Source organism: Astyanax mexicanus, chromosome 5 (assembly GCF_023375975.1).
Source record: "Astyanax mexicanus isolate ESR-SI-001 chromosome 5, AstMex3_surface, whole genome shotgun sequence".
Taxonomy (NCBI): domain Eukaryota; kingdom Metazoa; phylum Chordata; class Actinopteri; order Characiformes; family Acestrorhamphidae; genus Astyanax; species Astyanax mexicanus.
The window spans coordinates 17889589-17913118 of record NC_064412.1 but is presented as its reverse complement, the minus strand read 5'-3'; the positions used below and the strand labels follow the sequence as shown (position 1 = coordinate 17913118).

General features: G+C 36.8%; 1 protein-coding gene across 1 annotated transcript in view; it reads left to right on the top strand.

The window, feature by feature from the left end:
• Positions 1-4881: 4881 nt before the first annotated feature.
• Positions 4882-23530, top strand: part of atp10a (ATPase phospholipid transporting 10A) — an 89667-nt gene continuing 71018 nt past the window's right edge. The window contains exons 1-2 of the mRNA XM_022675794.2: positions 4882-5632; positions 22604-22808. Coding sequence (XP_022531515.2) covers positions 5199-5632; positions 22604-22808 — 639 coding nt within the window. The 5' untranslated portion in view covers positions 4882-5198. The remainder of the gene's footprint in view (positions 5633-22603; positions 22809-23530) is intronic.

Genomic DNA, 23530 nt, shown 5'->3' with positions numbered 1-23530 from the left:
AATAAGTGCCATCTGTTTCCTTAGTCCAGTGACTAATCTTTGATGTTATTTACAGATGGATCTTTTTAATCTTCACCTCAGAATCAAGAACAGGAAGATTCTAACATCATATCCCCTACATATTTATTTTAACCTGATAAAATGGTGTGGTGAACTTTTAATCAGCTTGAATATAGCAAGGAACAAACATTTGGAAGAGCCTTATAAATCCCCAAAACCTACAGACAAGCACTTTAAATAATTTAAACACGTATCAACCTCTGTTAGTGGTTTATTAGGATTGAGGGTCTTATCTTTAAAGCAACAATTAGCAGAATTTGCATTTTAAAATCTAAATTAATTTAAGGTAAGTTAATGACTGGCTGCTTTTATGGTCATATTCATTTTCACAATATGGCAGACATTGCCCTACAATGCTGTCCTGGAGGCCCACAGCACTGCATTTTTTCCATTACACATCTATTCAAGTTGTGAAAGGGCATGATCATAATAACAACTACTTGTTCCTTCATTCAGTCACTCTGCAGGAAACTTTTTTTTTTTACTTTCCAAACACAGTATGTTCATCTGGAAATGCAAATTTCCTAACATAATAATAATAATCTAAAGCTAGATGATTATTATTAAAAGTTTTATTGTTATTGTAATATTACTACTGTTAGTACTAATGATATTAATAATAATCATATCCTTGTGGCATTTTTCCAAAGAGACATTAAATTGTCAAAGTGACATTAGTTATCACTGTTTCCTGCCATAACTACAGCTGAACACTTAGCATTCCTCTCTTAAACATTCTGTGTGGCCACTAGTTTGAAGAGATGCAGTGACAGGTCTTGTGTGCTTCACAAGAGTTGCAGCCCAACCTTTACCCTACTGCACAAGCACTCCAGAACGAGAGCTTGTATATACAGTTGTGGTCAAAAGTTTACATACACTTGTAAAAAAACATAATGTTATGGCTGTCTTGAGTTTTCAATAAGTTCTACAACTCTTATTTTTCTGTGATAGAGTGATCGGAACACATACATGTTTGTCACAAAAAACAGTCATAAAATTTGGTTCTTTCATAAATTTATTATGGGTCTGCTGAAAATGTCACCAAATCTGCTGGGTCAAAAATATACATACAGCAACATTAGTATTTGGTTACATGTCCCTTGGCCATTTTCACGGCAACTAGGCGCTTTTGGTAGCCATCCACAAGCTCCTGGCAAGCTTCAGGTCGAATGTTTGACCACTCTTCTTGACAGAATTGGTGCAGTTCAGCTAAATGTGATGGTTTTCTTGCATGAACCCGTTTCTTTAGCACTGTCCACATGTTCTCAATGGGGTTTAAGTCAGGACTTTGGGAAGGCCATTCTAAAACCTTAATTCTAGCCTGGTTTAGCCATTCCTTTACCACTTTTGATGTGTGTTTTGGGTCATTGTCTTGTTGGAACACCCAACTGCGCCCAAGACCCAACCTTCGGGCTGATGGTTTTAAGTTTTCCTGCAGAATTTGGAGGTAATCCTCCTTCTTCATTATCCCATTTACTTTCTGCAAAGAACCAGTTCCACTGGCAGCAAAACATCCCCAGAGCATAATACTACCACCACCATGCTTGACAGTAGGCATGGTGTTCCTGGGATTAAAGGCCTCACCTTTTCTCCTCCAAACATATTGCTGGGTGTTGTGGCCAAACAGCTCAATTTTTGTTTCGTCTGACCAGAGAACTTTCCTCCAGAAGGTTTTATCTTTGTCCATGTGATCAGCAGCAAACTTCAGCCGAGTCTTAAGGTGCCTTTTCTGGAGCAAGGGCTTCTTTCTTGCACAGCAGCCTCTCAGTCCATGGCGATGTAAAACACGCTTGACTGTGGAGACTGACACCTGTGTTCCATCAGCTTCCAAATCCTTGCAGACCTGCTTCTTGGTGATTCTTGGTTGACTCTTGACCATCCTGACCAATCTCCTCTCGGCAGCATGTGATAGCTTGCGTTTTCTTCCTGATCGTGGCAGTGACACAACTGTTCCATGCACTTTATACTTGCGTATAATTGTCTGCACAGTTGCTCTTGGGACCTGTAGCTGCTTTGAAATGGCTCCAAGTGACTTCCCTGACTTGTTCAAGTCAATAATTCGCTTTTTCAGATCCACACTGAGTTCCTTTGACTTTCCCATTGTAGCTTTTGTAGCTGAGTCTAATCACTGGGTCAAATGAGCCCTATTTAAATGGGCTCATGAGAAGTCAACAGCTGTAGTCAATCAGAATCACTTACAAGAAGTGAAGAGGCCATGACATGAAGCTAATTTGATTGACACAACTCGCTACATCACCAAAATTGACAACTTTTGTTGCTGTATGTATATTTTTGACCCAGCAGATTTGGTGACATTTTCAGCAGACCCATAATAAATTTATGAAAGAACCAAATTTTATGACTGTTTTTTGTGACAAACATGTATGTGTTCCGATCACTCTATCACAGAAAAATAAGAGTTGTAGAACTTATTGAAAACTCAAGACAGCCATAACATTATGTTTTTTTACAAGTGTATGTAAACTTTTGACCACAACTGTAAATGGACAAAGTATCCTCCTTTAACAGCATCCTAAACTGGTAGTAATGATAGTGACCAAATATGGTACATAAGATAAGAAGAGACTGATGGCTGCCTGGGATATGCATAAAGTTAACAAATAATGAGCTATAGCACGATGATTGGGAACATTTCAGTTTAATGCTGTAGCAATGATGTACAGTATAAAAATAAAATAGGTTTGTTTGCTTAAGGCCACATGCGCTAGCTGGATAGCTAAATAAATAGACTGATAGACTGATAGATTTTGGACAGCGACACCATTTCTGAAAATTTGCCATTGTAACACAACACCAGTGCATTTGAAATTAAGCAATCAAAATGAGCTCATCCTGCTACTGGTATCAACATTCACATCATCAATATACTTCACTGATTCAGTTTCATTGCTAGACATACTGTACATGGCCATGCCGTTACAATATCTTCGCCATGTTTGACAGATGATGTGTTATGCCTCAGGTCATGCAACCTTTCTTTTCATTCTCTATAATCATGTTAATCTTGGTTTCATCTGTATAAAGAATTTTCTCCAGAACTGGGCAGGCTTTGTACATTATCACTCTGATCTGACTTTGATCTTAAATACCAGTCTTGTCTTCTTTTGGTTTTGCCAGACTATTGCATTCCTTCTCTTTACTGTACCAAACGGGAGGTTTAGCCAGTCCAGAAGTTTGCCCTGTGTGCCCTGCTTGCGTTAACACCTTGTTGGACCATATGGAAAGTAACCCTCAACTGGTACAAAGTGCAAGTGCAGCATTTTAAATTACCCTTATTTTAAATTAGTTTTGAAATTGAAATCAGTCAGTTGTGCAGTTACGTTTGACCCTGTGACGATAAAGAGAATTTATAAAACATGACTGTAATACACAAACACTTATACCTAGTAACTAGTATAAAGATCCCAACTAAGCATTTTAATGTCTTTGCATTGCATTTGCATTGCTTTGCATAATATTTTAATATAATATTATAGTCATTATGGCTTTTTAAAAAACATTTGTTGTTTTTTTGTGGGACCCTATGGCGTGGCCTAAGCTTTTGTCCTTAATTGTATATTTTTCTCCTTTCTTTACTTTTATACTTTAAGTATTTTTGAAACCAGTACTTTAACAATTTTACTTGAGTAAAATGCTGCAGTTGATATTTTAAACTCTAGTATCTATACATCTAACTACAGATTAATAAATGACAATACTTTTAACATTGTGGTTGAATTAACATATACCATTCTGACAACCTATTGATTTATACATGATGTCTTTATCACGGTTTCACCTGCACATGTCATATGGGAAGCCTAGTATGAAGATCCCAACTAAGCTTCTTTAATATACTCACATTGTACTAAAATGTATTCCTTTTTAATATGCATACATGTGGCTGAAACAGGGAGCCTAGTGCATTACACTTTTTGCTACTTTAACATTTAATTTAACATTATAGTCCTTGTGTCTTTTAGTAAAAAAAATAAGGTCTAAGATTTTGTTCTTAATGGCATTTTTCCCTTTACATTACTTAATCAATAATACATGAGAGGGAGTGCTAAAACATGTAATATTACACGTGTTCCGTAGATCAACACAGCAGTGCCAATAATACGTTATAGCACGAACCTTAAGTGTGTTATTGCAATTGTACCACAGTTCCATTATCACTGTTTATTGAGAGATTTTGAGTTAAAGAGGATGAGAAAATAGGATCTGTTTGGTTATAAACACTCTGCAAGTTAAAATAGTTCCATTGCTGCTCTGTTTGTTGCTGCACTGTTTGGATTGTAAGCGCTGCATCATTGCTAGGTTACCTGTATGTGGCGGAGTAATACATGGAGAGCTTCATTTACAGTGCATTACCGACTGATAACGGCACTCATAGAACGCCTCTCAGCCAATCACATTGCAGGGTAGGAACTAACTGTGGTATAATTTTAATTTTATAAGTGAAGTAATTTTGAAAGCAGTACTTTTACACTTAGCTTGAGTTGATACTTTAACTTCTACAGAAGTATTTTAAACCCTAGCGTCTACACTTCTACCTACAGAGTGATGAAAGTCAATACTTTTAACGCCTTTGGTAACAGACTCTGAGACACTGAGCTCAGCCTGAACCCCAGTGCAGTGAGTAGCGTCTGTACTCGACTGGCCCTCCTGAGCTGAAACGCGTGGCACTTCCAGTCAGACTCTCTCCCGCAGGGCGGAGCCGCCGCTACTCGTTTCGTCAGAAGTGACGCCGGGTTTGAGTAAAAGTGACTGCGAGAAACGCTGAGATCACAGCACTGCGGATGGGCTGAAACAGCAGCGGAGAGGCCGCCTGCGGTCGATCCGCTTGAGTTATAGGTCGGTGAGTGTGCGCATGCGCACGCGCAAGCTCGGCCCAGCATTAAAGCATCTTCAACGGCGAGAGCGAGAAAAAGAGATGCAACAATAGAAGTTTCCAATTGTGTTAAAGAGGGAACGAGGGCGAGTCGGCGACATGCAGGGGAACCAAAAACCAAAATGATTAAGTCCGCGTGCTCTCCCTCAGCCGCGCGGAGGATCGGCATGATTACATAGGATTGACTGGGTTTTTTTCTCGTACACGGACAAGGAGAGAAAAGTTTGGCGAGTTTGAGAGAAGTATGGCGCGGGAGATTGGAGACGCTGGAGCGGCCAAAAGTTCAACAACAACCACCAAAAAACAGCACAAGAAGAGGAAAGGAAAAGAGAGCAAGACGCGGACAGTACACTCCAATATTTTATACGACCACGCCAAAGGAGAGGATAACCCCAACAGACACTATGCAAACAACAAGATTAAGACCACCAAATACACCCTGCTCTCCTTCATACCAAAGAACCTCTTCGAGCAGTTCCACAGATTCGCCAACGTGTATTTTGTTTTCATCGCTTTGCTGAACTTCGTGCCCGTGGTGAACGCTTTCCAGCCGGAGCTGGCTCTCGCTCCTGTGGTCTTTATTCTGTCTGTAACCGCTATAAAGGACCTGTGGGAGGATTACAGGAGACACAGATCAGATAAAGAAATAAATCATATGGATTGTCTGGTTTACAGCAGGTAGGAGAATGTTCTTATATTAAAATGTGTTTTGTTACTTAATTAGTGAACTAACACTAGGTGACTTAACTGTGCTGCTACTCTCTCAGTGCTCACAGTTCAGCTGGTTAGTTTAGTTAAGTTACTCTTTTAGCACTGCCTGTGACTCTTCTTGTTTAGCAGTCAGCTGTAGATAACCACTGATGATTTACATACTCCTTAACTAGCTTCTTTCTTTACTCAGTGCCATTCTAACTCTTACCTATCCAAACTAACTGACTGTTCAATCGAACTAACTGTTGCCAAATTGCTAAATCAAATAGTGGTGTCACAACAGCACTGCTGGCTCCCCCGGTTTAGCCGGGTCTTGACCCCTTCATAAGGAAAACACTATAAGATAACAGTGGCCTTACAGGCCAGGCCTCAGGTTTGATTAGGTTGTATGGTCTAAAGGCATGAGTTCAGGTTAGGGCTTGGAGGTTTATTGAAATAATTAGATTAATCGAATAACCGTTTTTGTGCGTTTTTTAAAATGGGATAATTGAGCCAAAGTGAATATCAGAAGATATAATTGTGCTTCTCTCAGAAACCAGTAAATACTTCTCTAATGTGGCAGCAATGTATGTATTTTATATATTTATATTTACACACACAGTTCTGGGAACAATAAAACAACAAGAGACCACTTAAAATAATTAATTTCTTTGATTTAACCAAATTAAAAACATCCGGAATATAATTAAGAGGAAGATGGATAATCACAAGCCATCAAACCAAGCTGAACTGCTTGAAATTTGCACCAGGAGTAGCATAAAGATATCCAAAAGCAGTGTGTAAGACTGGTGGAGGAGAACATGCCAAAATGCACGAAAACTCTGATTAAAAACTAGAGGTATTTCACTAAATATTGATTTCTGAACTTAAAACTTTATGAACATGAACTTGTTTTCTTTGCATTATTTGAGATCTGAAAGCTCTGCATCTTTTTTGTTTCTTCAGCCATTTCTCATTTCTGTAAATAAATGCTCTAAATGACAATATTTTTATTTGGAATTTGGGAGGAATGTTATCCATAGTTTATTGAATAAAACTACAATGTTCATTTTACTCAAACATCTACCTGTAAATAGCAAAAAAGATCTATTCTTTTTTCCCCCAGAGCTGTTTAAATGTGAATGTATAATAGTACATTTAAAAAGTTTTAAGAGAGAACAAGTACAATATATGTATCTAATTAGAAATATGATCCTAAAATAAGTTTTTTTTTAAGTTAAAGATATTTTTATTAGAATCAAAAACAAATATGTAAACTTCTGTTTATTTTGTTAACTAAAGTAACTTCCATTACTCCAGTTTTGTGTAAAATAATAAGGTAACTATAAATAAATAAAGTAATCTAACAAACATCCCTATAAACATGTTTATACAAAATACCCATAAGGCTTTAGAGTAAATATATATAAAAAGGACACTTTTATTGTTTATGATGTAGTATGGAAGACCTCTATTTTTAATTAACCTTTGCAAAAAAAAAAAAAAAATTATAATGGCACAAGGTATTTTCACTAAGCAGTTAAAATCTTTTTAGAAGTTGCATATCAAATACATATAAAATATTGCGGAAAATTGATTTTTTTAGTGGCACATTTGCCATGAAAATTTGTGCAGGGTGTTATATTGCTACCAGAACTTTCATTACTCATTATGTATTACAGTATCTTAGAATATCAGAATAAACAGACTCTTTTTTTTTTTTTTTTTAAACTGATCAAAAGTGCTTCAGAACAAGTCTGCTAATCCTCACTTACCATCAGATAACTAATTTCATTACCATTGCTGTTAACATGATGACGAACAACTGAAGCTTCTTTTGCTTCTTTAGTGTGCTGACCACTGACCACTGCTCAGTAAATATTGATTCAGCGGACACAGATCCATAGCAGCTGCTATAATTTAATTATGGGTTTTTATCAGCAAAGACTAAAAATGGATTCTGCTTCTGTACAATTCCGGGTCACAATTTGTTGAGGCTATATTACAGAGCCCCCTTCAATACAGCAATATACCAGAATTATTTACACATTTCTTTACACATGATAGGAAACTGCCTGTATTAATATTTTATCTGTTAGTCTGTTTTGTGGTTAAAAACCCTATCATCCCAAATCATAGTATGTAAAAGTTTGCTTCTAACACATAGGCTGCACCCAAAACCCCAATGCTACTATACTATGCATACTAACTAATGAATATGCTGCTGTTGGTGATGTTCACTTCTTGATGTGCAATTTAAGGATGGTAGTAGTTTTTCGGACACAGTCCTACAATATTCTATTTTCTATTTTTTTTTTAATTGGTTTAATATCTTTACTAAAACAAGCCAACTTCTGTTGCAATACTACCTGTTATAGTTTTGGAGGTTTGTACACAACACACAATAATATCGCCAACATTTTTGAATATCGTGAACAGTATTATACCTTGAAATATCAGCCATCCCTAATTATCACATAAGGGTACTACGTTTTTACTATTTTGAAGAAGGGGAATTTCCATTGTTCTCATTTCCCATTATATATCTACTAGAGACAGATTATTTCTGTCGAGTATTATTTATTTTACTTTAATCCTGAATATAGGGAGCTATATAAAGTGCGTTATTAGTATCGTGACATTCTGGGCCATTTACTAATTTTAAAATCTTCAAAATTATTTTTTAAATATTTCATTTAGGGGTGTGCCATATCATATCGTATGCAATGATAGAATTACATTTTTATTTTGTTGTAGTAGTGTATTCTTGAAATATTTTTTATTCAATGTTTTGTCATCATCGCCAAGAGTATGATTATTGCAAAAATACAATGAAATATCATATTATTTTTAGGCCCATATCGTCCAACCCTATAGGGAAGAATTTTGTATTTTTAAAAAATTGGATATATACCTCTTTTAGTTAGAGTAGTTCTATGGGATAAAACATGATCAGTTCTTTGCACAAAATCACTCACGTGAAGAGATCTCACTAAGTCTGTTCTTGGCAGTTTCAGCCCCATTCAAAATGAGCCATTTAACAGCTCTTGTCACCCATCCTGTGTTAATGCTAAGTGTTTTATGGGTGCCAGGTTTTCTTACTCTGATATCACAATAAGGGAGCATCCGAATTGCTTATAGAAACATATGATTCCTGACACCAAACTCTTTCAGCTAACCCTCAGAAAATGGATGGATAGATAGATGGATTATTTTGCTCTAAGAGTGTTTTATAGGGAAAGTCTGCACCTAAGTGCAAAAACAATATACTCCATATATCTGCAATTCTTAATTTGTAGAGTACTGGTTATTATGTAACGTTCTGAACAAATTAAGCACATAAATAAAAGCAGAAATAAAGATGTTTATGATTTTAGTGCTTGATTGCTTGATCTGGTCATCCTCATTGGTAAATGTAGAAATGTGTTTCCGGGTTGGACTAGAATTATCAAATCGCCGTGATTTGAGAGTGTACCAGTAAGTCATTTGGCCTCTGATATTCTCAGAGAAACCAGGACCCCTGTACAGTGGAGAATTACTCAAGGACACCATTTAAATTTAATCCTCACCAAACTCTTGTTCTCCTAAATAGATTTGGACAGGTCAAATAAGTATTATGAAAGTGTGAAATGGGATTATGGGAAACGAGTTGATGGTGCTAAAGAATTTACATTTCAATAGTGAATTTTTTGCCATTTTTTAAACTTTTCTACAGATCACTGTTGTCCAAAACCCAGTTCTGCCCTTGACATTGTTGACTTTATTCTACATTGCAGTAGAGACTGGTTGCAATATATGGCATCTTACAGTGTTATTCCAGCCTGCTAGTTGTGCTGTATTAGTATAGTCCTTTCACCAAGGGTGTTTTCGTAGCTCAAAGTCTGGACCAGAGTGTGAACCAGAGTCATGTATTTTTTCCATTGTATTTTGTACATCTGGTTCCATTAGTTTTGGTTTGACATTGCAGTTTAGTGCCTGAGCATGCTAAAAATATTTATTCGGCTGTGTAAGCATCATTTACATAGGCTGCATCTCTCTATACTTTACGCTGATTGATTGGTAAAATGTTGTCTGTTCGGCAAGATGCCTTTCCAGGTGTTGTGCTAAATTCTGCATCACTGCCAGAATTCGACACCCCTTCGTGGGCACTTATGTCACACCACAGAATGAGCACGACAGGTTACCCTCAGATTCTTTTATTTCTGATTATAATTAGGGGTTAATCTACAGTTACAGTAGATACAGGAGTACTGTATAGTTTAAAGGCTGATGAGAGCCTGCCTCAGCTTCCTGTCATTGGTCCAGAATCCTGAACCATCTAAAACTAACAAAAAAAAAAAAAAAAAACCTTTCCAAGCACTTCCTCTTTTGGTCGGACCAAATTTTGGACCATGTTGCGCAGCACCTTTCACACCTGCTATTTTGATTAAATCAAACTGTCAGATTAAATTTTATATCTCCAGATATTTCATCATTTCGGTCGATACAATATAATTCTGATATTATTATGAGCAATATAAAAAACACCACCTGTGGTGTATATATAATCACACACTGATAGAGATGGATAATATGGTAAATACAACATTTTAAGACCATGTTTTCTTTCTCATTTCATTGCTGCATGTTATCAAAATAAAGAGGATTTTCTTTTTCTATTTGTAATTAAATATACAGTTGGGGAAGTGTTCTATTGGGCTGTTGATATATTCAGTATGTTTGTGTAAGCATACTGTTGGTACAATAAAAATATTGATCACACATAGTTTTATTTATACATTAGCAGGCAATACAGCAGCAAGACATGTCCAATAGGAGGACACAATTTGTAGCTAAAATTTGGTGGCAAGCGGCACAAGAGTTACAAGACAATTTGAGTTGAGACTTTCTCAAGTGTATGTAAATTAGTAATGATGTGGTAAAGCAACATTAACCAATAGGCTGAACGTACTCCCTAGACCAATCAAGGACACAACACTCCAACCTTTTTTTTCTACCCCATTTTGTTTTTAATTTGTTCAGTATATAATAATAAACAGAGAATTTCAACAAAAAATAAAGTGTGGAAAAAGAAGATGGCTTGATTAATAGTTTGCTATATTAGCCAGCATGCTAACTGGCCACATGTGACAATGCGGCTACAAAAAGACACCCACAAAAGACAAACTTGATGCCTTGATGATCAGGGTAAACACAGTTAAGACAGTGAATCATCTTTCAAATTATGCCTTTTTTATTAAAGTTCGTCCTTGATAGATAAGTGCAACTAGTTAAACAATTTGTTGCAGAAACCGACTATTCAAGTCATCCCCATATAGACCTTTATCAGACTGAGAGTGTTTAAAAAGTTTCACTCTGTACGGAAGTGAAGGTCATTCTGTTTGCTGCCTCTATTAGCAGGTTTTGACGATTTCACCTTCTCTAGAATTGCTTTTGATTCTTCTCTGCGCTACATTGGCTGCACTTACTTATTTAGCGGGAGTCTGAGGGTCAGGCTCGCGACTGTATTTGCTGATGAAAAGTGGCTCTGTGGGCCATGGCCTCGGTGCCATCAAAAGCCTCAGTGTTTCTGTGTCCATAATCTGAGCCAACACTGTAACAGAGCTGCTCTCAAGGTCTTGACATGATTGAATTTTCTTGCGTGAATTCTTCTGTGCTGAATGCTCTTCAGAACGCTCTTATTGCTGACATTGAACAAATTTAATTGCGATGTGAAGGCAAAGTAAAGGCATAAAACGTCTTGAACCTCTAAAACGGATTTGGAGTTGAAAAAGCTTTACACACCAGCGGCCATAGTGCATAGATCAAACACAATGCCGTTCATATGCAGCCTTTCGATATAGAGACGGGTCACTGATGGGTCTAATGCTTACATAACTCCAGTCAGTTTGGTCTTTTATTAAAGGTAGATACTTCCTTCTATTTCTGTTTTTATCCTCACATTTTAACCTTACTTAAATGTGTTCAGTAATTAAAATAATAAACTTTACTGGCCTTGCATGACTGAATGACAGTCTATGAAAGTTCTTAAAATATGAATATAGTACTTTGTTCTTCATTTTTGTTATATTTATTTAATTTTGGTGATGTAGGAGAGTTCAGTTCATAAAGGCCCAATCCCATTTCACTCCTTGGCCATACCCCTTTCCTCTAACCCTCTGTTTTGCGTGTGCCAGAAGCACACTTCAAATGAAGGAGTATGAGAATCACTGGTAAAAACCCACAAATGTAAATATTTTCCTTGTTAACAATATTGTGACAATAAGCACTATATTACCATAGTTTAATGTGTAGTTTCAATGTTTTATGACCACATTCTTCATAACAAGCATATAAAAGATCGCTAATAGTTTGTCTCAGTAGCTAGCTAGCTTGCTAACTTTCCCGTTCCACCTTAAATGGTGCAACAGACGGCAGAGGCTTGAGCATTTGTTTTTGAACACTGCAACCAGTGTTTTTGTGTGTGGTGTCTGCTATATTACCTGTAGACATGTTCAGGTCCCGCATTTCACGTTTTACGTTTTAACTTAATTCAACTCGGACTGTGGCAAGTGGTAGTGGGACAGTTGTTTTGTTATGGGCGTGAAAATGCATTACGTTCCTTACTGCACTGTGGCAGCGACAAACTACTTCGGTACTTGGGAACAATTAACCCAATAGGGTTCAGTGTACAGAGGTGTGGCTACTGCATGCAGTCTGATGTTGTCTAATAAATCTGATACAACAAAAAGGTCACAAACTCTAATATTTAGTTGGCCCACATTTTAGCTTTGATTGCAGCACACATTCACTGTGGCATTGTTTCTATAAGCTTCTGCAATGTCACAAGATTTATGTCAATCCAGTGTTGCATTCATTTTTCACCAAGATCTTGCATTGATGATGGTAGAGTCTGACCGCTGCACAAAGCCTTCTCCAGCACATCCCAAAGATCATGAAAGAAGAAAAATCCATTGATGGAATAACCTGGTCTATATTCAGTATATTCAGGTAGTCAGCTGACCTCATTCTTTCAGCACATACTGTTGCTGAACCTAGACCTGACCAACTGCAGCAACCCCAGATGATTTGCTTAGTTAAATTCAGGTAGTGATCCAGTGCAGATTTCCCATTGAGCAGCTAAAGCCTTAAATGACAGGATACATCCAATTCAAAATCAGACACTAGGGAACATTTTTGATTTTGACTTTGAGGTCACACACTGTGTTTTTGTGTACTTTAGCTTAGCCATTTATTGTTTCTGTTGTCTCTGTGATTTTGGGATTAGTAACATCCTTTATAGCTTCATTTCATTTGACTCTCACATTAAAGAACACAGCGGAAGCCCCAAAATGTGCTCAATCCTTTAGTTATTCAGAAGTACGGTTGTTATTTCTCCATTTTAAAGCGTGTTTTCATGCTGTTTCATAGGAGGTACAATTGCCCTAGCCTGGGCTTGCATGTTAATTTAAGCCTTTTTGAGTGGTATTGTGCTTTTGTGTTGGGGATCTTTTGGATCCCCAAAAACACTGCTGATGGACTAAGATCTTTTTAAAACTTTTTAAAGCTGAGAGTGAGCCACCACCCAAATAATACCTGCTGTGTGTTGATCCTGTGGAGTAGCTGTAACTGTTCTGTAACAGTTCTGTCACAGTAACACTGTAACTTTTGCCAGCTTTAGCTTTGTTCCATCCATGCTAGCACTGGTCATGAAAGCTATAGTTAATGTTTTGGCAGAAGTCAAGAGTGTCTGATTGCACGGTGAGGTCATAAACCGTTTTAGCAGCTAGTCATGCCGTGAAATGACATGTGATGAGTCCAGAAAATACAAATTCTCACATGTCCTCACTCAGCACTTTAGGATCCTATGTTTTCCTCCAGTAAGGAAACTTATCTGCAGTTTACTGAAACTGTAATTTACTAGTTTAAGATTCTATCGTTGGTGTCCCAAGACTAATAGCTGGCTACTGGTTCAGCAGCTTACAGATTGCCAAATTGCCAGACCATTGCACTCAGTACACTTTCTGGAATTTGTTGAGTGATAGAAATGTTTGCTGCAAATCTTGCTACACTTATAGGTACTGTTGCTTCTGCCCAGTGCCAAAACAAGCACAAGCTCTACTCTTCATATCTAAGAAAAGATTGTCTTGGGAAGGCCCTGACTGACACATGCAAACCTCAAACTGAAAAGAGGACCTCATCCCTTCTTCCACAACCACAGTGAAACTGTGACCAACAAGAGCAGTTCCTCTTTCTAGACTAGCAGGAAAACCAAAAAGTGTATATATAGTGATTTATCTTCAACACAACCCATTTTGTCCCCAGTTTGAAAACCTCTGGGCTTTGTTGCCCAAGACCCTGGCAGTGTTTTGTCTTCTCTTACTCATTGTTGTTGCTAAATATTTCTAGTCAGGCTTTTATGCATCCATCCAAAAAGTTGCACTGTGGTTTTTCTGGAAGATGTGTTAAATTGGATGTTGAAACACTGGATTATTAAAACTGCAATACCATGACGTGTAGATAAGATAATATCAGGCCAGATATAGCTAGACAGATTAGAGCTGCTGTTCTTTGGAAATGTGTCAAGTTGGGTATTAAAGACTGGTTTGTTAGTTCTGCTGTACGATTATATGATAAGTATTGATAGTAGTGATGCGCCGATCCACAATTTTTCAGTTGGAATCCAATCGTAATATACAACTGCTGATATTGATACAACAGCTCTGATAGAACAGGTCTTTTCATATTGCTATTGCTTAATTTATGTCTCTGGAAAGTTTAAGTGAGAGTCTACTGCCTGTCTGTTGGCTAGCGTGAACTACGAATGCTCTCGCACTTTAATGGCTTTTTAAAAGGTAAACAAGCATTTTTCTAGGAGTAAAAGGGAGAATTTAGCTGGAACTGGAAATATCTGTGCAAAACTGTGCTGGACTGAGGTGCACAATTTATGACACATATGTTTACAAGCATGTTAGTGGGTGGAGGCCATTCGGTTACCTGTGTTTACTCCTGAACCCCCTCCCCCTTGCGCTTCTCAGGCAGCAGCAGCCTGTCATTTACACAGACACAGAGACAGCGCTGTGTATCTGCTTCTTGCGTCAAGAATCAAACCCTTGCGACATGGCGTGTTTGATTTAATTGCCTTAAGTGACATTGCATATCCTGCGTGACATCGTTATGACTATGCTTAAATGGTATATGCTAATTTACACACTCCTACTTCACCTGAATCCTCTGTAGGTGCTGAATAAACTGCCTGAACTGTGAAATGGAGCCGTACCTCTACCCCTCAGTACCCTGATTTACTCTCATTACGAGTAACAGTCTTGCTCTGTGGTGTTTCTGCGCTAAAATATCTCCAAACAAACAACTTTTTAGTCAAAGCGGTAGCTAGTTTTTTTGCCTAAATCCAGATTGGTGATGTGTCTCATGTTAATGTTATGATGGGTTTATGGTTTAGCGCAAACTGTGGACTGGAATCTGGACCTATGAGTGTATCAGACCTGTTCGTCCAATTTCTGTTATGCAATTTACATCAATATCTGATCTGGAGTACTGATATTGGATTGGATTGGATTTTATTGGTCCCATCTCTACATGACACCAATGCTGGTGGTTGATTGAATATTAAATTACATGATCCAAGCCTAATTCCACCCCACGCACGGCTTGATGTTCAGTGTTTACTGAATAAAATATCTCCAAACAAACAACATTTTAGCCCATGCAAACCCACTGCTAGTTTTCTTTGCTTACACAGTTTTTTTACACAGATTTTCTGAAACTTTCACTGGAATCCTCTGCAGGTGCTGATTAAACTGGCTAAACTGATGGCTAAACTATGCTGTATCTCTGGGCGTGCTTGTTTAACTCACATTACAAGCAACTAGCATCTTGTTCTTCTGTGTTTCTACACTAAAATATCTTTAACTAACTTTAACAGCTAATGCACATTGAACACTCCAAGAATGATGCTGCTGCTGTGGGTTAATGATGATAAGCTGTGGACTGGAATCCAGTTTGGTGATGCCTCATGTTGTTACTTTGGATTTATGGTGTCTTGTGTTGTCACATTGACAACTGACATGGTCATAAAATGGCTATTGTTAATCACAGTTGTTTCTTTGACATGTCATCATCCAGAAAGTAGTTATTGTGACCAACCTAATCAGAAGAATGTTATCATTATTGCAGTGTTTATGATTGTGGTGTAATGAACGCTTACAGAGCTTCAGTCCTGAGCTGCATTTTTGTACAGCTTTTTGTCTTCCTGTCTTGAGAGAGCTGGTAGATTAAAATGTCAAAGTTTGGCTAAAATATGTTGTTCCCTTTCGACAGAATTCATTTCTCAAGGTTTGTGCGAAGCTTAAAGCACTATTTTATTCTGAGGGCCTTGGCATTTTTCATGAGTGTTTCAGTGATGAGTGGGGGAGAGTGGCACATGGCCGACTGATGAATTCTCACTTTAAAGTGAGAGGAGCTAAATCTGTTTATCTGAAACCGTTCATCTGTTTTTCCTCGAGTGTTCGATATGTCCTAGGAAATGAACTTTCTGCAGATTCAAGGGATTGTCTCTTGTACAGGTTGAATATGGAGAAAAATCTTTGTTTTCTTCAGAATATTTCAGGTTATAGTATTTATAAAGCACAGAGGGTGTAGGCAGTACCTGCAATCTTATTGATACGATGCCATTTCTTTTTTAGCAGAAATAGGGCTGTAATGCTGTTGGGTGTTTGAGTGGAAGAAGTTGGTTTAGATAAAATAAACAATAGTCTAACAATAGTCTTACAGAAAATCTACCATGCATATAAATACTACAAACATATTTACAAATCCTGATTTATTATTATTATTATTAGTATTAGTATTATTAGATACATTACAAACCTAAATTTATTGTGATAAACTATAGTATGTCATGAGCTCCGAGTGGTTCGAATCCAGTTCATGTAGCTTGCCATCAACTGCCAGAGTCCTGAGAGAGCACAATTGGCCTCTCTCTGGGTGGGTAGATGGTGCTCTCTCTCCCCTTATCACTTCGAATTGTGATGTAACAGAACCGAGTCGCTGCACTTTCCTCCAAATGCAGAGCTGTGTTACTACTTAGCAATGCTGTATCAGCAGCAGCTTGAAAAGAGACAGTGACTGACTTCACATGTATCGGAGGAGGCATGTGCTAGTCTTAACACTCCTGGTGTTGGGGGGTCACCAGTGATAGGGGGAGTGCTAATGGGTGGGTTGGGTTATTGGCCTTGTAAATTGGGGAGAAAATTAGTAAAAAAAAAAAAAACAATAGTATGTCAGTGGTATAATTTATTGTTAAAATTGCAAGAATGACAAAAGCCTAATGATGCAATCTTTTTCTGTAGAGAAATTAGCATAACCGGGTAAAATAAAAAGGGGAAAAAAAGGCAAAATACTGGCAAATTTACACTAATGTGCTCTTTTATCATTGACAGTGCAAGCCAGCACAAATGATTAAGATTAAGAATTTATTGTACGATTAGTTGATTATCATGTCGGCCTATTAATTATCAAAAGAGAATTGGTCTTTACAAAAGGGGGTGATGTGCAACATCCTAATTTTATACAAATCGCATAAAATGATCTTAAAATTACAGTATTATTGTTATCGCAACTATTTCTGGGACAGTACATTGTCCAGAAGTTAACATGGTAGACCTTATTTTAACTGAATAATTGTCAGCCTCAGACTTAATTAGGGACTGATTAGCCAATTAAGACCTAATTGATTATTTGATTTATACCTTGTAAAACAACTGGATGTCCATCACCTTTTATTATGGGGGAACCTGCCCTGATATTCAGGTTTATGCTGTTTATTTGTACGTGGTATTTAAGAGAGCTAAAACCGCTAATCAATACAGCTTAAAGGGTTAACTTGTATGACTTGTACATTCATATCTGAAGAAATAAACAAGACTGAGGCAACACAACGCTTCGGAAAACAATAGATTTCACTAGAAAGTACCAGGTTTTATGTGTCTCCACCCTTTGTTTGATCTGCTGTTTGAGACAAATTAAAAGGGGTGTAAAAAAGCTGCACTCTGTTGTCTTTTGTACATATTCAATAGTATTATACTTTTTTTTTTGTTCTACAACCTGTTTGATTCCAGAGCGTTTCCTGAGGGACGTATTTGATATCAATACTTGTTTCACTTGGCGTAGGTTAAGAGGAGGGAGACTGCAGAGAGGAGCAGGAATGCTGGGAATTCTCTTCACGCTGGGTTGGGTAGTCAGCTCCTTAACACAACTCCCAATTCTGGGAGAATTGGGAGTAATTTACCCTGTAAATTAGTCATTTTTATAGTCCAAACTATGTGAACAGAGAACAGAAGTACAGAACATAACTCTTCTCTTATCTCTTTAGAGATGTTTATAGAACTGTGTGAGTTTTGCTTGGAGAATTAATGTAGTATAAAGTGGATCTGTCTCATTAAGGATTGATTGGGGATTATCTACATATTTGGATTTCATTAGTTTATTAGTACCATTAGTTGAAAGTGGAATTATTCCATTAAACAAAGATATTTGTTTGAAGATGTCAACTTTTGGAATGCTGTTTATTGTAGTATTATTTTTTTGGCAGATATAATTTTCCATTCTATTTTCTTTTCTGCACACTCACTGAGAATCACATCCAGACCTCTTCCCCCAGTCTGCTCATGCTGGTGCTTTACTTTTTTTCAATGGGATAATGGATTCAGATATTTCTTCTATTCGTCATACTTGATACAGCTGCAATATCATTTGTGTAGGTCACCGGTCACTATAACATTTGCTAATTAAAATTTCAGTAGTTAAATTGTATGTAAAAACGTATTATTTATTTATTTTCTTTGTGTAGTGCAGTGTACAAAAAATAAGTTTTCTTGTGTTTTTCATGCAAGTTATTTCATCTCTGCCCCTCACAATTGGAACTTCAGAAAAATAAAACAAATTAATCTTTTCTTTTTTCTCATTTTTTCATTTTGCTAGTTGGATTATACCATCAGATTTCAAAATGGACAGATCTGAAAATTTAAAGATTCACGGTCAGTGTAAAGTTTAGCACTTCCGTTTTATGAACAGTTCAAGGTAAATTTAAGATAAAAATATTGGGTCTAAATTTTTTTTAATTTTCCATTCCATTCCATTCCATTCCATTCAATATTCAGCCTTTCGTAACAGAATTAAAGGAAAAATTAAAACAAATTTTTTTTCCATTTTTGTATTATGTCTGATGGTATAATTCAAATATCTTGTTACAAGATGCAAAAAAAAAGAAAATAAAGAAAAAGATAATTTTTTTTTTTGGGGGGGGGGGGTTAAATTTCGAATTGTGAGGGACAGAGAAGGAAAAACTAAATATTATAAAAATTGAGTGAAAACATATTTCTTCTATTCTGCACTAAATTACTATAAATTACTATAGGTGCCTTGCAGTATATTACAGTACAGTATTATTATATATATATTTTTTTTTTTTTAATTTTTTGTTTTCACAATATTTTTTTCACATTTTACATATTTCGTTTTCATGTTTTACATACTTGTAAAACTTAGTGGTACTTACACAACTTTAGGTTCTCTTTTTTAATCAAACAGGTTAAATAAAACAATAGATCTATTGAATCTAATAAAAAAACATCAAAATTTGCTTAAATCTATAGATTTTAAAGTACCTCTTCCAGTGTCAGAGAATTGTAGTGGCTTAGCCAGCTTTTCTGTGCACTTTTTCAACATGTAATAAATATGTCAGCAAGTATCAGTTTAAAATATCTGCAAAATATAGACATTGACAGGATGCCAAAGATGGAAAAAAAGCAGTTATTGGCTGATGTTGACCGATATCATTCCAATATCATTGTGCATCACTAATCACTATATACGTGTTTAATTACAATCTAAAGAATTGGGATGTTTGTTTGGAATGTTTTTTTTTTTTTTATATGTATGACATTGAACCTCAGTGATACTTTAACATTATACTTATTAAAGATTTTTTATCGTATGGCATATTGTGTCATATATAGATCACATTTCTCTCTTTTTATTCATATCACCCAGCACTACAGCCAGCTCCATAAATCAGCACACAATCATACACTTAATAGCATTTGTTTCATTGTAAATAATTGAAGTCCCTTAGCTAAGCTGTGTAGCTTAAGAAGTGGTAGGATCTTCCATTGATCTTCATGCCCTTATGTGGTTACTCTCTTCATTCAGCTTTCTGTAGTGTTTGCTTCACACTCCTCCGTTTCCTTTAAGAGCTTCTGGCCTGTGCTTTCTTTGAGAGTAGTTGTGTTTAGTTGGGGGGTCATAGTTTCCTTCACTCTTAAGTGGGGAAGGGTGGGAAAGAGAACAGAGGAAAGGTTTGTTTCTCAGTCAGCCATATGGAGGCCCGGCCCCTGCAGCCACGTTTGCTCAACTCCTGTAATGTTATTTTTGCTTCAGCTGGAATAGGTGGCGATCTGCTCATCACCTCAGGCAGACAGTGTTCTCCCTCTTGAGGAACTGGGCCTGGTCTAGGCACTATAGATAGCATTCATTTGCTGTATTGGGTCAGATTTGATTAAGGCTTTTTATTTTTGTTGTATTATGCAAAAGTCTGCTAAATTTTTAGCTGTTATTTTAGTGGGTTTACTTTCATGACCTGCTTGCCTTCTACAAACGTTCCACTGGGTTGAAGTCAGGACTAGACTGTGACTTGACCATTCCAGAACATTCTCTTGAGATTTGATGGGCAGTGCAGGTTTGGTCATAATTTTACCTCAGCATTGCTACTCAAGTCACATGTGAGTGAAATTCACACAGAGAGAAGCAGCCAATTTTTTGGTAAACAAACAAATGCTAAGGCTAAGTTAGCTCAGCTAGCCCTGTAGAGTTTAAGGACTGGCCCCTGACTCTCTCCCCTGAATCTCTGCTCTGAGCCACAGCTGCTGAAAAAATACTTACACTGCAGTATGACTTTAAATAAGTTTTGTATAGTTTATTCTGACTTTTTTTATTTTTGGCTAAATACTTTTGTTTTTTAGATATTCTGTGCATCCTTGTTTGTTCAGAAGCTTCATCAGCTTCGCCTTTTATTTCATTGCTCAATTTTGCAGTGCTAATATATATTTTATTCCTTTTTAAGTTTTTCCATTTTTAAACCCTGTCACTATTTAAACCAATGTTTGAAACACCACATATATTGAACAAAAATCTGTGCCTTATGCTATAGAAAATGTTTTTTTTGCATGGAAGCATTTTTATTATTTCTAACAAAAATGTATTTTTGTAATGTAATTTTAAAAGTGAGGTCATTGAGATTGTACATCTTTGCATATAAAAGATGTGAAGTTTAGCCTTGTGGTTTTGTCAAAAACCTGTGAAGAACTTTGTAGAAGTGATTTCATATGTTACATTTGTTTAACTTTAATATAAGGAGGTTATTTATACAAATTGTTCAAAGGTTGCTTTTATGGGCATGAAAAGATATGAGATGAGACACAAAATGTTTGTTTTATTTATTTAAAATTTTAAATATATGATTTAAAAAACTGTGGATGAATGTCAGTCAGTTTTTACTCTTGATTATGAATTTTATATGCTTTGTCATATGCAGTAAAAGACAGAACAGCAGCTGATTTTACCTTAAACCCAGTCTACTTCCCTCCTGTATGATCTCAAATAATCTCATTAAAATCTCTTCATACTTTAGAACTATTGTCAGAATCCACCAGTGAGGGTTTTCTATTCAACTGGCAATGTTCTTTCAATGTTCTATACGGACCTGGCAACCTATGACTGAATCTCTCGGTCTTGGACGCAGCTCTGCATGTTCTCTGCGTTTCTTTCCTTATATTTTTCTGAATGGTATTTTTATTTCGTAGTCATATCTCACATTGTCTAAAAGTATTAAATAGGGATGTCCCTGATCTGATCATGTGTTCGGAAATCGTGGCTGATCACATAAATTTCAAAGGATTGGAATCAGGTAGAGATGATCTGGATAACTGATTTATTAGAAATGTAACGTAATATAGTTACTTCAGGAGTTCACTACAGACTCAGCTACACGTGCATATTGAGAATGGCCATGCTACGTTCACACTGGAAGGGACAACTCCCTCATATCACCAAAGATTGTGTATGTGAGTGTGCTCGTGTTTCCGCACACACGCTAATCCTAATTGCACATTGTTGCTTTGCTAAAGATTCTCTTTCTCACACACACACACACACACACCCACACCCCCCCCCCCATACACACACAGCGTTTTCTGTTTTTAAAGTGGAATATGCAAAAAAAGTAACTATATGCACTGTGTGCAGCTAAACTAGCATTTATTTCCTCCGTTGAAGCTCTGTTAAACTCAGTAACTCATTATGCAAAATTCAATATGCTAGTTTTAAAAGCATCAAAACTAGAGAGATTTAATTTGGAGATACTCCAAAACATGCAATTGTGACATCCCTAATGTTACGCTACATTTATTTTATAATATAGATGTTTGTGTTTTCATTACCACTGAACAACGTCAGAAACCAAAAAGGGGTCTGAGTGCAAAACAAGGCTGATACAAGGTTGTTGCGGGTGATGCAAATATAACTGGATTATGGAGGGTGAGTGTCAGTATTTATTGTAGTTGGGCTTGTGCAGACCAGGCTTTCTGTTTGCTTAATGATTTCTAATTTGTTCTGGTTACCTGTGCATACATTTTACGAGACACATTTTAACACCTGACTAGAAATTTTGTGTCGATTAAATCTCTTGAGGTCTTGTGGCACGAGATCTCATCACACCTCTAGTTGCGGTTGCTTGTCTTCTATTATAAACAAATTGCTAAATTAAACTTTTGTTTTTATATTGATTTCAGTATAAAATTCTATTTTATATTGTTTGTTTTGCACAGTTTTATTGTGTTTGCACACATATTTTGTTTTTACTTTCTTTAATAAAGCATTTGTATGTGCGTTCTTCTCTTTATCCAGGTCTGAGCGGCGCTACGTGGAACAGTACTGGAAGGAGATTCGGGTGGGAGACTTTATTCGTCTGCGCTGCAACGAGATCCTGCCCGCTGATGTGCTGCTGCTGAGCTCCAGTGACCCTGACCGTCTGTGCCACATTGAGACGGCTACACTGGACGGAGAGACTAACCTCAAACAGAGACAGGTGGTCCGAAGCTTCATCGACCTGGTGAGAACACACAGCTCTTATCCCACAGATACTGTAGAACTTCTTCTGTAGGAATGTTGCATTTAACAGATTTCAGATTTCAGGAAATACTGGAAGCAGCAGGTAAACAGGGTTGAAAACATGTAGTGTTTGAATGGGAACTGTTACTGTGGTAGTGTTGGTTTGTTCACTGATTAGCTTGTAGATACAGCTGGCTTTTATTTACCCAATGAAATGTCTTGGTCCATTCTAGGCCCGACTCTAATGCGACCTCGGATCCCCTCTGCTGTGAGGCTTTAGATGTATATTAGAATAGCTGCTTCAAACCTAGCTGTCAAAACTGAATACCAGACATTAACAAATGCCTTAACATGTGGCTAACTTCACTGAACATAAATAACAGGATGTAGAATTACTGACTGATCTGTCAGTAGAGTAGAGCTGGGTATAATGTCTTTTTTTATTTTATTTTTTTTACAATGTTATGAATTTGTTATTGTGATAAAAGATACACATCTCTGCCCTTGTAAAAAAAAAGGTAGTATACTTAATAGCATTCAAAAAGTATGTTTAAATTGGGTAAAGAATACTAAAAATGCATTTTCAATTTAATATACTTTCTCTGTATTATTGTAAAATGCACTTTTAAGCAATATACTTTAAATATTTGTGCTTGTCTGGAGCACAGGATCTTCTTGCTGTGTTTATTTTCTTGCTCCTGTGCCAGACAGCTCTGACCAATT